Source organism: Pyrus communis, chromosome 17, assembly GCF_041283825.1.
Source record: "Pyrus communis isolate YQ-2024b chromosome 17, ASM4128382v1, whole genome shotgun sequence".
NCBI lineage: Eukaryota > Viridiplantae > Streptophyta > Magnoliopsida > Rosales > Rosaceae > Pyrus > Pyrus communis.
Window position 1 is genome coordinate 27,329,791 of NC_142581.1, and position 12,434 is coordinate 27,342,224.

The 12,434-nt window shown below is 39.1% G+C and overlaps 3 protein-coding genes across 4 annotated transcripts; 1 reads left to right on the forward strand and 2 right to left on the reverse strand.

Moving 5' to 3' along the window:
- Positions 1-2,942: 2,942 nt before the first annotated feature.
- LOC137708598 (phospholipase A1-IIdelta) lies at positions 2,943-4,524 on the forward strand. The gene has a single exon (XM_068447712.2). The coding sequence runs from the start codon at positions 2,998-3,000 to the stop codon at positions 4,321-4,323; it is 1,326 nt and encodes a 441-aa protein (XP_068303813.2). The 5' UTR covers positions 2,943-2,997; the 3' UTR covers positions 4,324-4,524.
- A 684-nt stretch (positions 4,525-5,208) lies between these two features.
- LOC137707874 (multiprotein-bridging factor 1a) lies at positions 5,209-7,849 on the reverse strand. Its single transcript, XM_068446807.2, has 4 exons — positions 7,531-7,849; positions 6,857-6,940; positions 5,618-5,700; positions 5,209-5,538 (listed from the first exon to the last, which is right to left on the reverse strand). The coding sequence occupies exons 1-4, from the start codon at positions 7,667-7,669 to the stop codon at positions 5,419-5,421; spliced, it is 426 nt and encodes a 141-aa protein (XP_068302908.2). The 5' UTR covers positions 7,670-7,849; the 3' UTR covers positions 5,209-5,418.
- Positions 7,850-8,743: 894 nt separating this feature from the next.
- LOC137707495 (multiprotein-bridging factor 1a) lies at positions 8,744-11,418 on the reverse strand. 2 transcript variants are annotated; one of them, XM_068446372.2, is made up of 4 exons: positions 11,110-11,418; positions 10,400-10,483; positions 9,151-9,233; positions 8,744-9,064 (listed from the first exon to the last, which is right to left on the reverse strand). In XM_068446372.2, the coding sequence occupies exons 1-4, from the start codon at positions 11,246-11,248 to the stop codon at positions 8,945-8,947; spliced, it is 426 nt and encodes a 141-aa protein (XP_068302473.1). In that variant the 5' UTR covers positions 11,249-11,418; the 3' UTR covers positions 8,744-8,944. The 2 variants fall into 2 exon arrangements, with proteins under 2 accessions (XP_068302473.1, XP_068302472.1); XM_068446371.2 differs by having other exon boundaries at positions 10,400-10,504; positions 11,110-11,386.
- Positions 11,419-12,434: the final 1,016 nt, after the last annotated feature.

Below are 12,434 nucleotides of genomic sequence, written 5' to 3' on the forward strand. Positions count from 1 at the left end.
CTAAGAAGTTACACATATTAACCACAATAAGCCTTCGTCAGTTTTAGGGACAGCCCCCACCAAAATTGCATCAAATTACTTTTCTAAATATCCTAATGATGGCCAATCATCAAGACAAGTAGATAGTTTCAAATACAGTGATTAATAATTCAAAATCTGGATGTATAATATCATAAGTAAATTGAAAAGAAACTATATATTCTTGCTAAAGCGCGTGGCCTCGTCCTAGCAAACGAAATTAGTTACTAACAATCATAAAACAAAATATCATTAAGAACATAGATAGAAAACACCTTGAAAATAAATTTGAATCGTCAAAAGCTCTCTAAGCAGAATTCTCCAAAGTAATCACTTTCTAAAGTAATGCGTTCTTCTTTTCTCTTCCCTTAATGGCTAAATAGCTTTATTTATACTACAACAAAAAAATCTACCTAGAAAAGGATTTCTAAAAACTACGAAACATAATAGAATAAAATAACTAGAACATAAAAGGTTTCCTATTTAAACTGAAATTCGGACTACAAAGAAAATCCATCTTTTGACCAACCAAATAAACTCTGATTTGGTCCCAAAAGATCTCTTTTTAAAGCTTGAGACGTCCTAATCCTCAAAAAAAATCTTCCTCAAAATATGTCATCTTGACCTTCAAAATACTCAAAACGTCCAGAAACGTCAATTCGGAAAAGCTGCACTCTGGGCCTTTATTTTATCGTCACAGTCAAACGACATGGTAGAAACGTGGACAACATAACTTATGTAAGGTTTATCCTCTCATCAATTCATTCTCAACACATCTTCTCACATGGGACGAATTTTCAAGCATACGTGGACAACACAACTCGGGTGACATGGAGCATGTGTGAGCGTTGGACAACATGGGACAACCTGCTCTGATACCATGAAAAAAATTGAAGTTGCACCATAAAACTAATTGGTAATATAGGGAATAGCATAACATCTTAGAGCATCTCCAAATGAGATGTCAAATTTTAAACGTAAAATTTGAATTTGACGGCCTATGTGGCATTTTGACATCTTTTAAAATTTTGATTTCCATCCGGTATGTCAAATTAAATATTATTTTATTACATTATTTTTTTTTTTTTAATTTTATGAAACTATTATTTTATTACCCATTTTCACATCTTTCAAAACCCAATTTCTTCACTTCACACCTTCAGCCATGGAAGCTCTGCAAGCTTCCCTCCCGCAAGTCCCTCAAGAAAGCCATATAAACTTTTTTCCGGTCAACACTTTCATAAAAGGCCAAAAAAAACTTTGTAAGTTAAATTCACTTCAAGAACAGAATCATCAATCGTGGAAGCAAATGATGTAGTTAGTTATGAGCTCTTTGCTCCATTTTTTCGTTCTTGCCGATCCTCTTAGCCCAGAAAAAATAATAATTATATCATAATGAAATTGCTTTATAATTCCAGGATGTGCTAATATCGATTGCTATTGCTTAACTCTATATGAGCTTCCCTCCCGCAAGTCCCTCACACCCAGTTCGAACTACCTTCAGCCATGGAAGCTCTGCAAGCTTCCCTCCCGCAAGTCCCTCACGCCCCAATTCGAACTACCTTCAGCCATGGATGCTCTGCAAGCTTTCTGCTTTTGTTCTCTCTTTTCTCTCTTTGGTTTTCCAAAATTCAAGCTTCGGTCTTTCGGCTTCTTCGTTTGCTTCAGTTTCAGCGTTTCCCATAAAAAAAAAATTAATAAAAAAATATTTGAAGCTGCTGTCAATCCACATCAGCTCTACAGAAGAATTGATATTTGGGTTGGAAAATATTAGTATTTTATTACTGTTATAGCTTATGTGGATATTTTGATATTTCCTTTGAAGATGTTCTTATAAGCCCTTGCAAGATTTTGTTCTCTCAGTAAGGTGAAACTTTTATACCTTCACATCCTCACACAAAGTAACTATTAGAATTGCAACTTCGAAAATTACAAAATGAAGTACGCAGCAACACCATAAAATAAACTTTTATACCCGATCCTATGGCACAACAAGCTGGAAAGAAACTAAAAGTCTAATACTATACACATCGACAACCAAAATGCCATTACAAAGGGTAGAACATTAAGATTATCGAGCCCGACAATGACTACGAAAACCAATGCACATGGTGAGAATCATTCACACAAACAAATTAAAAAATGAAAATACTAAGTAGACTAAATTCCAAAACAAAATTTATAAACTAAATAATGCGTTATCAATAGAAATGAGCATGTTTATCAACGTTTTAATAATAAATCAATCAATAATTAATTTTCTTGTCCTCCAAAATTTTGTCTAAATTAACTCCATTAGCTACAAGGTAATATAAATCAAACAAGACAATCGAACCGGAACAGTGAACCAACAGCTACCCGAATGGAAAAAATTTGCTAACTTGTTTTCTATGCTTTTACAAGGTAATATATAATGGATAAGAGATATCAAAACCAGTAAATTGTATCTTTGCTCACCATCCTCAAGTGGTGTAATGCTCAGGGCCCCATTTTTCACTGTTGAATAAGTTTAAATTTTAAAATTTATGTCTGTCCATTACACAGATTTTGAAATTTCAACTCATTTAACAGTGATACATATAGTGGTGCAAAACACCTCATTTAAGGATGTTCAAGAATGTGCAAAACACCTCAACCATATTTAATTGTGACGTTAAAGTCATTATCTTGACTAACAAGGGTCTTCTTCCCACTTGCAAAAGCCACGGGAAGGTTACCCCAATCCAACAGTTGGTTCATCAAAACCTTCTTCCCAATGGGTTTGACAAGTAGGAAGGGTCGACGAAGGTGAATTGAGCCCTCCTGAGGGAGGTGACTTTTGACTTATATTACAACTTGTACTTACTTTAGTTATTAATTACCAGTTGGTACCTTAGACTCAGTAAAAATAATAATTTCTAAGTAGTATTGTCTAGATACGTACATTTGCTGGTATATGATATAATACCATTCGATCGGCTAGCTTTCCACACATAAAAGATGGGCAACAATAATGCTAAACATACAAAAACAACAAGCCATCCTCTCCCTCCGACGTCCATGGCCACCAACCAAACTGCTGATCATCCAGCAGCCGCTGCATGGTCAGAGCTTCTAGGCTCAAACAACTGGGATGGCCTCATGGACCCTCTAGACCTCAATCTCCGAACCCTCATCCTCCGCTGCGGCAACTTCTGCCAGGCCACCTACGACGCCTTCAACAACGACCAAAACTCCAAGTACTGCGGATCCAGCCGCTATGGCAAACACTCCTTCTTCGACAAGGTCATGCTCCAAGACGCCGCCAACTACCAAGTCTCTTGCTTCCTCTACGCCACAGCCCAAGTCAGCGTCCCCGAAGCCTTGCTTCTCAAATCCAAGTCCCGCGAGTCATGGGATCGGGAGTCTAACTGGATCGGCTACATCGCCGTCACTACCGATGAAGTCAGCAAAGCCATCGGTCGACGAGAAATATACGTCGCATGGCGCGGCACGATTAGAAACTACGAGTGGATTAATGTGATGGGAGCTGAGCTAGAGTCCGCGGAGATCATTTTAGGTTCTTCTCATGCCAGCCTAGCGAATGGTCATCAAAATCACGATGACAAGGATGACGATGAAGATGACGAAAAAGTGCCGAAAGTCATGAGGGGTTGGCTTACAATGTACATTTCCAACGACCCGAAGTCCCCGTTTACGAAAACAAGCGCCAGAGTCCAACTTGTGACAAAAATCAACGAGCTGAGGAACAAGTACAAGGACGAGAAGCTGAGCATAACCATGACAGGACACAGTCTCGGCGCGAGTTTAGCGGTTTTGAGCGCTTTCGATTTGGCCGAAAACGGGGTTTCCGATCTCCCAATTGCGGTTTTTGTATTTGGTTGTCCACAAATCGGAAACAGTGCACTGAAAAGACGGATTGAGTGGCACCCGAATCTGAAGATACTGCATATTAAGAATACCATCGATTTAATTCCGCACTATCCTGTCCGTGTAATGGGGTACCGGAAGGTCGGGACGGTGCTTTTGATTGATACGAGGAAGTCGCCGTTCTTGAAGGAGTCGAAGAATCCGAGCGACTGGCATAACTTGGAGGGGATTCTGCATGTGGTGGCGGGGTGGAACGGGGAGGACGCGGAGTTTGAGCTGAGGGTGAAGAGGAGCGTGGCGTTGGTGAACAAGTCATGTGATTTTCTCAAGGAGGAGTGTAATGTGCCCGCGGTGTGGTGGGTGGAGAAGAACAGAGGTATGGTGCTTGATAAGAGCAGCGGAGAGTGGGTGTTGTCTCCACCGTCTGATGAGGATCTACCGGCCTCTGAGTTTTGACAGGTAGTGGTTGTGGTGGTTGATGGCGGCGGGACAAAGAAGTGGTGGGTTCCGCCTTCGTAAGGTCAAGTCAATGGTTCCATATACAGTACTGTAATGTTGTTTTGTCTTGTTTAAGCTGTTTGTGTCGGTCTCTTTTGTTTAATGTTTGTCATGTGCAGCTCTATTTTGTTTAATGTTACTCATTTTCATGGTGTTTCATACAGCGAGCTAATTTTTACACTATCTTAAGTTTTTCATATATTTTTTTAAAATTCGGTTATCAGATTAAATAAATAAAACAAGAAAAGGATGCGAGAGATTAAAAAAAATAAAAAGTACGTTTATCAGTGTCGTATGCAATTTGAGTTTGGATTTAATGGATTTAATTAATCCATAGAAGAGAGAGGTTAAGCTAGTGCTTATTATTAATTGTGACTGCTTGCTTCTGGTGGTTATCAGTCTTTATATATACGAATTGATTGATTAAGATATTAAGGTCTAGTTGAATAGGAACTTGGATACGACCATTCACGACTTTGAAAGCATTTTGACAGAAGAAATGAATGAAAATTTTTATATTTTGTTCAGATTAAAAGTTACTCAAAGAAAATGTATCCTTACTAATGCCCAAAAAATAGAGAATTAAAAAGAATTTTTCTTTACGAGTAATCTTCAACTTGAACAAAATAGAGATATTGTCATCTACCTTCAAAATGCCTTTAATATAGTAATCCTCTCTATCAAACGAGTTCTAAATAGGGAAGGGATCCTCTCCGGATCCCTTCCACCTAAGCCAACTAAGCATAAAATCCGAACTCTTGAAATTTGATCTAACAGCTAAAGTTATGCGGTTGAGGGACAGCAACACCAAAGGCAATGGTGATGGTATGAACACGTAGAAACTTAGCTGAAATTGTTCGCAAACTCATCATTCGAGGAATTATTCTTAGAAAACACAAGGGTACTTTCTACACCAGACACACGACCTTTGAAAGATTACAAAATGAGGTGCTGCGCATTAGCCCAAACTTCAACTACAGATTGCAGTGCAACAGATCAGTTCAAACTTAAATTCATATCGCACGCTCGGCTTCCTTTTCTTTCCAGGCTTCCTTACTTTTTTCCACGCAGCTTCGCTCCAAGAGCTCTCTCCAACTTGGTAATCACCTGCTGATTTGGGATCGCCTTCCCAGATTCGTACTCTTGGATCACTTGAGGCTTCTCATTGATGATCTGCAAACAACCCCGAGATCGTCATCAGTACATTGTGTACGTGTGTGTGTGTGTGTGTGTGAGAGAGAGAGAGAGATACCTGAGCAAGTTGAGCCTGGGTAAGCTTCTTATCGGTTCGAGCTTGCATGATAGCTTTTTTCAGCTCACTTGGCACCCGTTCATCTATTTCAAAATCAGATGACATTAAAGCACGAGACCAAATAATAGACAAGAGCAAAAATATCCAGGCAAACAACAAATAAATAATTTTGCAGGATTGCTTCAATATATTTCAGCTGGAAAAGAACCGGAACATAGATTCAAAGAATATATATTAAATCAGAAGTGCTGGCTGGAATTGTGGAGGGAAGAGTATGCAAGGACAAGCACACATGTACGTTAATATAACTACATAGCATATGTCCAACCCACACATGTTAAGGTGAGCGAGGGCATGAGTAAGGATAACTTCAGAGAAAGCAAACATACAACAAAAAGAATCTTGGAAAACCACTAGTGCATATGAGAAAAAGAAAAAAAATAATATCTCAGCAAGACATACAACAATAAACACATGAACTAAATGTTGGCTACTAGAAAGGACAACCGATGTCGAAAAATATCATAGCAACATATACAGCAATAAGCAAAAGGGATCTGTGAAGCAAAGGACTTCATTGTTTTTTACTCTAAGTTTGGCTATAGCCCGTTAGCTCCAATGAACCACTGAAAAGCATCCTGGCACCAGGCCATGCCATGAACTCTCATCCTCCCATCCCTATTCCTCGATGCAACATTCATATCAAGATAGCAATATTATTGGGGAAAAAAAGGATAGAGAAGAGGGACCCTGGGGGCTTCAACTCCAAAGTCCGATTTCACATCGAAATAAAGAGGATTCAAGGAGCAGTACATAAACACATTATACATATGAAGGAATGAACCATGCAACTAACTTGGCAAAAGAAACAACAGGCCAGATGGCGCATCCTAGTGCTCCCACAATTGCAGGATCTTTGGAGTACAAACGGTATACAGCCACGACACACTTCTAAAGAGGTTGTTTCCCATTTCAAACCCATGACCTCAATTTGCAATGGAACAAACCATACAATTGCGCCAAGGTTCACCCTCTTAGAAGCAAAAAACTGACTAATGTGTAAAAAGATATATTTACTTCCTTAAGCCACCCCAAACAGTTTCAGAACAGTTGCAAACTAAGAAACAATTACAACGATGTCAAGAAGAGATTATCAAGCTCATTCAAGAAAGATAAATCAATTCTAAATGAAAAACAAGAATTTCGTATAGGCATGGTACAAGAAAGATAGAAACTCACGAGCAAGGTTCTCCGTTTCCTCATCAAGCTTCCTCGTGTTCAAAGTAGTGCTGCTGGAGGCAGCTTTATTTGTCCCAGCAGTAGCTGCAAAGATTAACAAAGTAGCTATTAGAATTGCAACTTCGAAATTATAAAATGCAATATGCAACCCACACAATAAAGTAACTTTCATAACCAATCCTATGGCACACCAAGCCGGAAAGAAACTACAAGCCTAAAACTATAAACATCGACAACGAAAATGGCGCCATTCCAAAAGGAAGAACATTAAGATTACCGAGCCCAGAAATGGTTACAAAAACCAGTCCACACGGTGCGAATCATTAGCACAAACGAGAAAAACCCCATTAGCTACAAGGTAATATAAATCAAACAAGACAATCGAGCCGGAACAGTGAATCAGCATACATCAAAAAACAGCGAATTACAACTTCAACGCAAAAATCCAACCCAAAAATTAAAGGTAACGCATTCAAGTTTCAACTTTTAAAATTTGATTTTCTCTAATTTTAAACCCTATGAGATTTTGAAATCATTTCTGTTGATAGATATTGAAATCATTTCGAGGGTTCCATTTTATTTTCGCTTAATCAACAACAAAGAAAAAATCAAGACCAAAGAATAAAAGAGACAGAGAGGGGGAAAGCGAGGAAGAAGGAAGGACAACACAAAACCTTTCTTGAGGGTTTCGATCTCAGCTCCGGAGCGGCGAGCGGCGTTGACGGCTTTCTCATCTTTCTTGGCGGCGGCATTGGGCGCCTTCTTCCTGATGACGACGGGCTCCCAGTCCTGAGAGATGGGTCCTCCTGACATGGCGATCGGCTGAGGGAGGGGGGTGTTGAAGATTTCTGGGTTTTCTTGGGATGTTGTTGGTCTGGTTGCTCTGGAGGCGTGTAAAATGGCTTTTAGGCTGCACGCCTCGGTTGGGGTTGTATTTATCTCTGGGCGCCTCCCTGTGGCTGTGGGTCAAAATTTTCGATGTCGGTTTTTAGCATTTTGTAATCGCAGCCAAAATATTCATTAATATCTCTTTTCTTTGTCTTCACGAAAAAATTCCACTACAGATAAGGGTCCATAAAAACTAAAAACCATTGGTGTAAATATCTTTTGGATTTAAGAGCTGAAAAAATTCCATTACAGATAAGGGTTCATAAAAACTAAAAACCATTGGTGTAAATATCTATTGGATTAAGAGTTGCGTATTACAGTTTAATATATTTCTTTTTCACTTATAAATGATAGATTTTAAGTTCGATTCTCACTAAAGACGAATTTATCATATTATTGCTAGTCCATTGTGAGGCTAAACTCACCTCCCTAACGGTAGATAATATCATTTGTTAATAAATAAATAAATAAATAAAAATAAAAATAAAGAGATGCGTCTCCCAACAAACAAAAAAAATTGAGAGAGGTTCCGGATTAAATGGTTCGAGCTGGTGAGTCTGCTTGACGGGCAGTGTGAAATTCTTTGTAGCTTCCCCTACCTCGAAAGGGATGGATAACGGTAACTTGCGACCAGTTATCTCTCTTTTTAGAAGGAAAATAAAATAAAAACATTGTGTATCAGAGTCTTGACCATGTGCCTTCCACATTGTGTGGGGTTTTGGCGAGGAGAGGCTACTGTGTATCGTGATCGCTTGGTTGGAAAGGACAATGGCGAACTCGACCTCGATGAGCTAGGCAAGCGATTTGGCTCGAACCAACACAGCGAAACTGTCCGGGGCTGAATCAGATTTTGGGCAAGACATCACCAACAAAGATATTGCATTTAACCATTGAAAATTTCGAAACAGAGCTACTGAAATAACAAGGCATGACTTCCTTCTCCCCTACAAGCATTGAGTTGACATTTGGTATGAGCATGTAGATACCTATAGCTGCAACTGTTTGCAAACTCGTCATTTGAAGAAATATTATTAGAAAATACAACGGTACTTGCTACATCAAACACACGACCTTTGAAAGATAACTAAATAATGACTTGCAGAGCATTAATTCAAACTTTAACTACAGATCGCAGTACGACAGATCTGTTCAAACTTAAATTCATATCGCAGCTCAGCTTCTTTTTCTTTCCAGGCTTCCTTACTTCTTTCCACGCAGCTTCGCTCCAAGAGCTCTCTCCAACTTGGTAATCACCTGCTGATTTGGAATCGCCTTCCCAGATTCATACTCTTGGATCACTTGAGGCTTCTCATTGATGATCTGCAAATAACCCCGAGATTGTCATCAGTAATTGTGTACACATGTGTGAGAGAGAGAGAGAGAGAGAGAGAGAGAGAGATATATACTTGAGCAAGTTGAGCCTGGGTAAGCTTCTTATCAGTTCGAGCTTGCATGATAGCTTTCTTCAGCTCACTTGGCACACGTTCATCTATTTCAAAATCAGATGACATTAAAGCATGAAACCAAAGTAGACAAGCAAAAAACATCGAGGCAAACGACAAATAAATAACTTTTCTGGATTGCTTCAATATATTCCAGCTGGAAAAGATTCGGAACGTAGATTCAAAGAATATATATTAAACCAGACTGAGAAGCCCAAGTGCTTGCTGGAATTGTGGAGGGGAGAGTATGCAAGGGCAAGCACACATGTATGTAATATAACTATAATTACACATTTATAATTAAAATAGAGACATGTAAAGGTCTACAAACTTTTCTATTGCCACCAAAACAACTCATACCGTATGTCTAAACCACACATGCTATGGTGAGGGCAAGAGTAACGGAAACTTCAGAGAAAGCAAACATACAACGAAGAGAATCTTGGAATACCACTAGTGCATATGAGAGAAACAAAAAATAAATAAATACCACAGCAACATATACAACAATAAGCAAAAAGGTTCTGTGAAGCAAGGGACTTTAACTTTATTGGTTTAGTCTCTACATTAGTCTATAGCCCATTAGGTCCAATGAACCACTGAAAAGCATCCTGGCACCATGCCATGCCATGAACTCTTCTCCCATCCCCATTCCTCAATGCAATGCTCATGTCAAGATAGCAATATTATTGGGAAGAAAGACGAGATAAAGAAGAAGGTCCCTGGGGCGTTCAACTCCAAAGTCGAGACTTCGAGTTCACATTGAAATAAAGAGGATTCAAGGAGCAGTACATAAACACATTATATGTAAGAAGAACTGAACCATGCAACCACCTTGGCAAAAGAAAAACTAGGCCAGATGGCGCAGCCTAGTGCACCCACAATTCCAGGATCTTCGGAGTACAAACGGTACACAGCCTCAAACCCACTTGTAAAGAGGTTGTTTCCCATTTCAAACCCGTGACCTCAGTTTGCAACGGAACAAACCATACAATTGCACCAAGGTTCACCTCTCAGAAGCAAACAAATGGCTAATATGTAAAAGGACCTATTTACTTCCTTAAGCCAACCCAAACAGTTTCACAACGGTTGCAAACTAAGAAACAATTATAACGATGTCAAGAAGAGATTATTTAGCTCATTCAAGAAAGATATATCAATCCTAAAAACAAGAATTTTGTATATACATAGTACAAGAAAGAGAGAAACTCACGAGCAAGGTTCTCTGTTTCATCATCAAGCTTCCTCGTGTTCAAAGTAGTGCTGCTGGAGGCAGCTTTATTGGTCCCAGCAGTTGCTGCAAAGATTAACAACGCAACTATTTAGAGTTGCAACTTCGAAAGTTATAATATGCAGCATGCAAACGCACACAATAAACTAACTTTGATACCCAATATTATGGCACACCAAGCTGGAAAGAAACTAAAAGTCCACAACACTGAACAAATCGACAACGAAAATGCCATTACAAATGGAAGAACATTAAGATTATCGAGCCCGAAAATGATTACGAAAACCAAAGCACATGGCGCGAATCATTCGCACAAACAAATGGGAAAAACCCCATTAGCTACAAGGTAATAAAAATCAAACCAGACAATCGACCCAGAACAACGAATCAGCAGCTACCCAAATGGAAAAAATTTGCTACCTTGTTTTCTATGCTTTTCCAATCAAAAACAGTAAATTACAACTTTAACAAGTGCAAAAATCCAACCCAAAATTACGAGTAAAGCATTTAGCATTCTACTTTCAAATTCTAAAATTTGATTTTCTCTAATTTTAACCCCTATGAGATTTTTGAAATCATTTCGTGGGTTCCATTTTGTTTTCCGCTTAATCAATAACAAAAAATATTGAAGGCCAAAGAATAAAAGAGACAGAGAAGGGGAAAGCGAGGAAGAAGGAAGGACGACACAAAACCTTTCTTGAGGGTTTCGATCTCAGCTCCGGAGCGGCGAGCGGCGTTGACGGCTTTCTCATCCTTCTTGGCGGCGGCGTTGGGTGCCTTCTTCCTGATGACGACGGGCTCCCAGTCCTGCGTGATGGGTCCTCCTGACATGGCGATCGGCTGTGGGAGGGGTATGCGGGGTGTCGGAGATTTCTGGGCTTTCTAGGGAGGATGTTTGGTTTTGGTTGCTATTCTGAGGCGGTCTAAAATGGCCAAGACTGCACGCCCGTCTTGTATTTATCGTTGGGCCTTTCTGCCCTGGCTCCTTTGCCTTTGGGGTCAAAATTGCCGATATCGGTTTTTATAGCATTTCGTAAGAAAAAATTTGACCATATATTCTCACCTAAAAAATAGTGAAATAATAATTTTTCTAATTTATTAAAATATTAAAGAAAAATATAAGAATTAAGATAATTTTACTATTTCTTTTATTTCTTCACTTACATGTAAACAAAGCATGTCCCTAATTTTAAAAAATAAAAATCCCAACGTTTTTTCTCCTTTGCCTTCTCTCTCACATTTTTCTCTAACTTCTCTCTTTCTTTTTATACTTTTTTTTTTTTTTAAATTTATAGGGTTAATCTTAGTTTACTACCTTGAAATTTCGTGGTTTTCAACATTTGGTACATAAAGTTTTTTTTATCCTAGAGTCATACCTCAAATCTTAATTTTGAGACAATTTCATACATCCGTTAAGTTTTCCGTTAGAACATCTGTTAACTGATGACGTGGTACCCACGTGGATAATAACTGAGCGCCACTTGTCAATATGGACCCACTTCAATATTAAAAAATTGGGTAAATCTCTGTTTACTACCCTCATATTTCGTGGTTTTCAACATTTAGTACATCAAGTTTTTTTCATCCCACAGTCATACCTAAAGTGTTAATTTTGAGACAGTCTCATACATTCGTTAGTCAAACTATTAAGTCTGCCGTTAACTGATGACGTGACGTATATGTGGACACTGGCTGGGTGCCATGTGTCATAAAGGGGTACACGTGTTTTTTTTTTTTTTTTTTTTTTTTGAGAAAGGGTTCAAAAAAAAAAAAAAAACCTGTCTTCTACCTCCCCGAACCCCCCCTCTCTCTCCCTTATCCCCCCGCACCTTCTCCCTCGCTTCTCTCTTCTGCTTATCCCCTCGCACCTTCTCCCTCCCTTCTCTCTTCTGCAACCCACACCCCTTCCCTCATTTCTCTCTTCTGCAACCTGCACCACCCTCCATTCTCTCCTCATTCCTCCCTTATCCCTCCATTCTCTCCTCTGCACCAACCCACCAAACCCTTATCTGTTCTC

Excerpts from the sequence above, each read along its gene's own strand:
- LOC137707495 (XM_068446371.2), bottom strand. The coding sequence starts at position 11,248 with ATGTCAGGAGGACCCATCACGCAGGACTGGGAGCCCGTCGTCATCAGG. Across the intron at positions 10,505-11,109 it reads GATCGAAACCCTCAAGAAAG|TTGCGTTGTTAATCTTTGCA; the intron begins GTTTTGTGTCGT and ends AACTCTAAATAG. Across the intron at positions 9,065-9,150 it reads CCCAGGCTCAACTTGCTCAA|ATCATCAATGAGAAGCCTCA; the intron begins GTATATATCTCT and ends GGTTATTTGCAG.
- LOC137708598 (XM_068447712.2), top strand. The coding sequence starts at position 2,998 with ATGGGCAACAATAATGCTAAACATACAAAAACAACAAGCCATCCTCTC.
- LOC137707874 (XM_068446807.2), bottom strand. The coding sequence starts at position 7,669 with ATGTCAGGAGGACCCATCTCTCAGGACTGGGAGCCCGTCGTCATCAGG. Across the intron at positions 6,941-7,530 it reads GATCGAAACCCTCAAGAAAG|CTACTGCTGGGACAAATAAA; the intron begins GTTTTGTGTTGT and ends TAATCTTTGCAG. Across the intron at positions 5,701-6,856 it reads GGAAACGGAGAACCTTGCTC|ATGAACGGGTGCCAAGTGAG; the intron begins GTGAGTTTCTAT and ends ATTTTGAAATAG.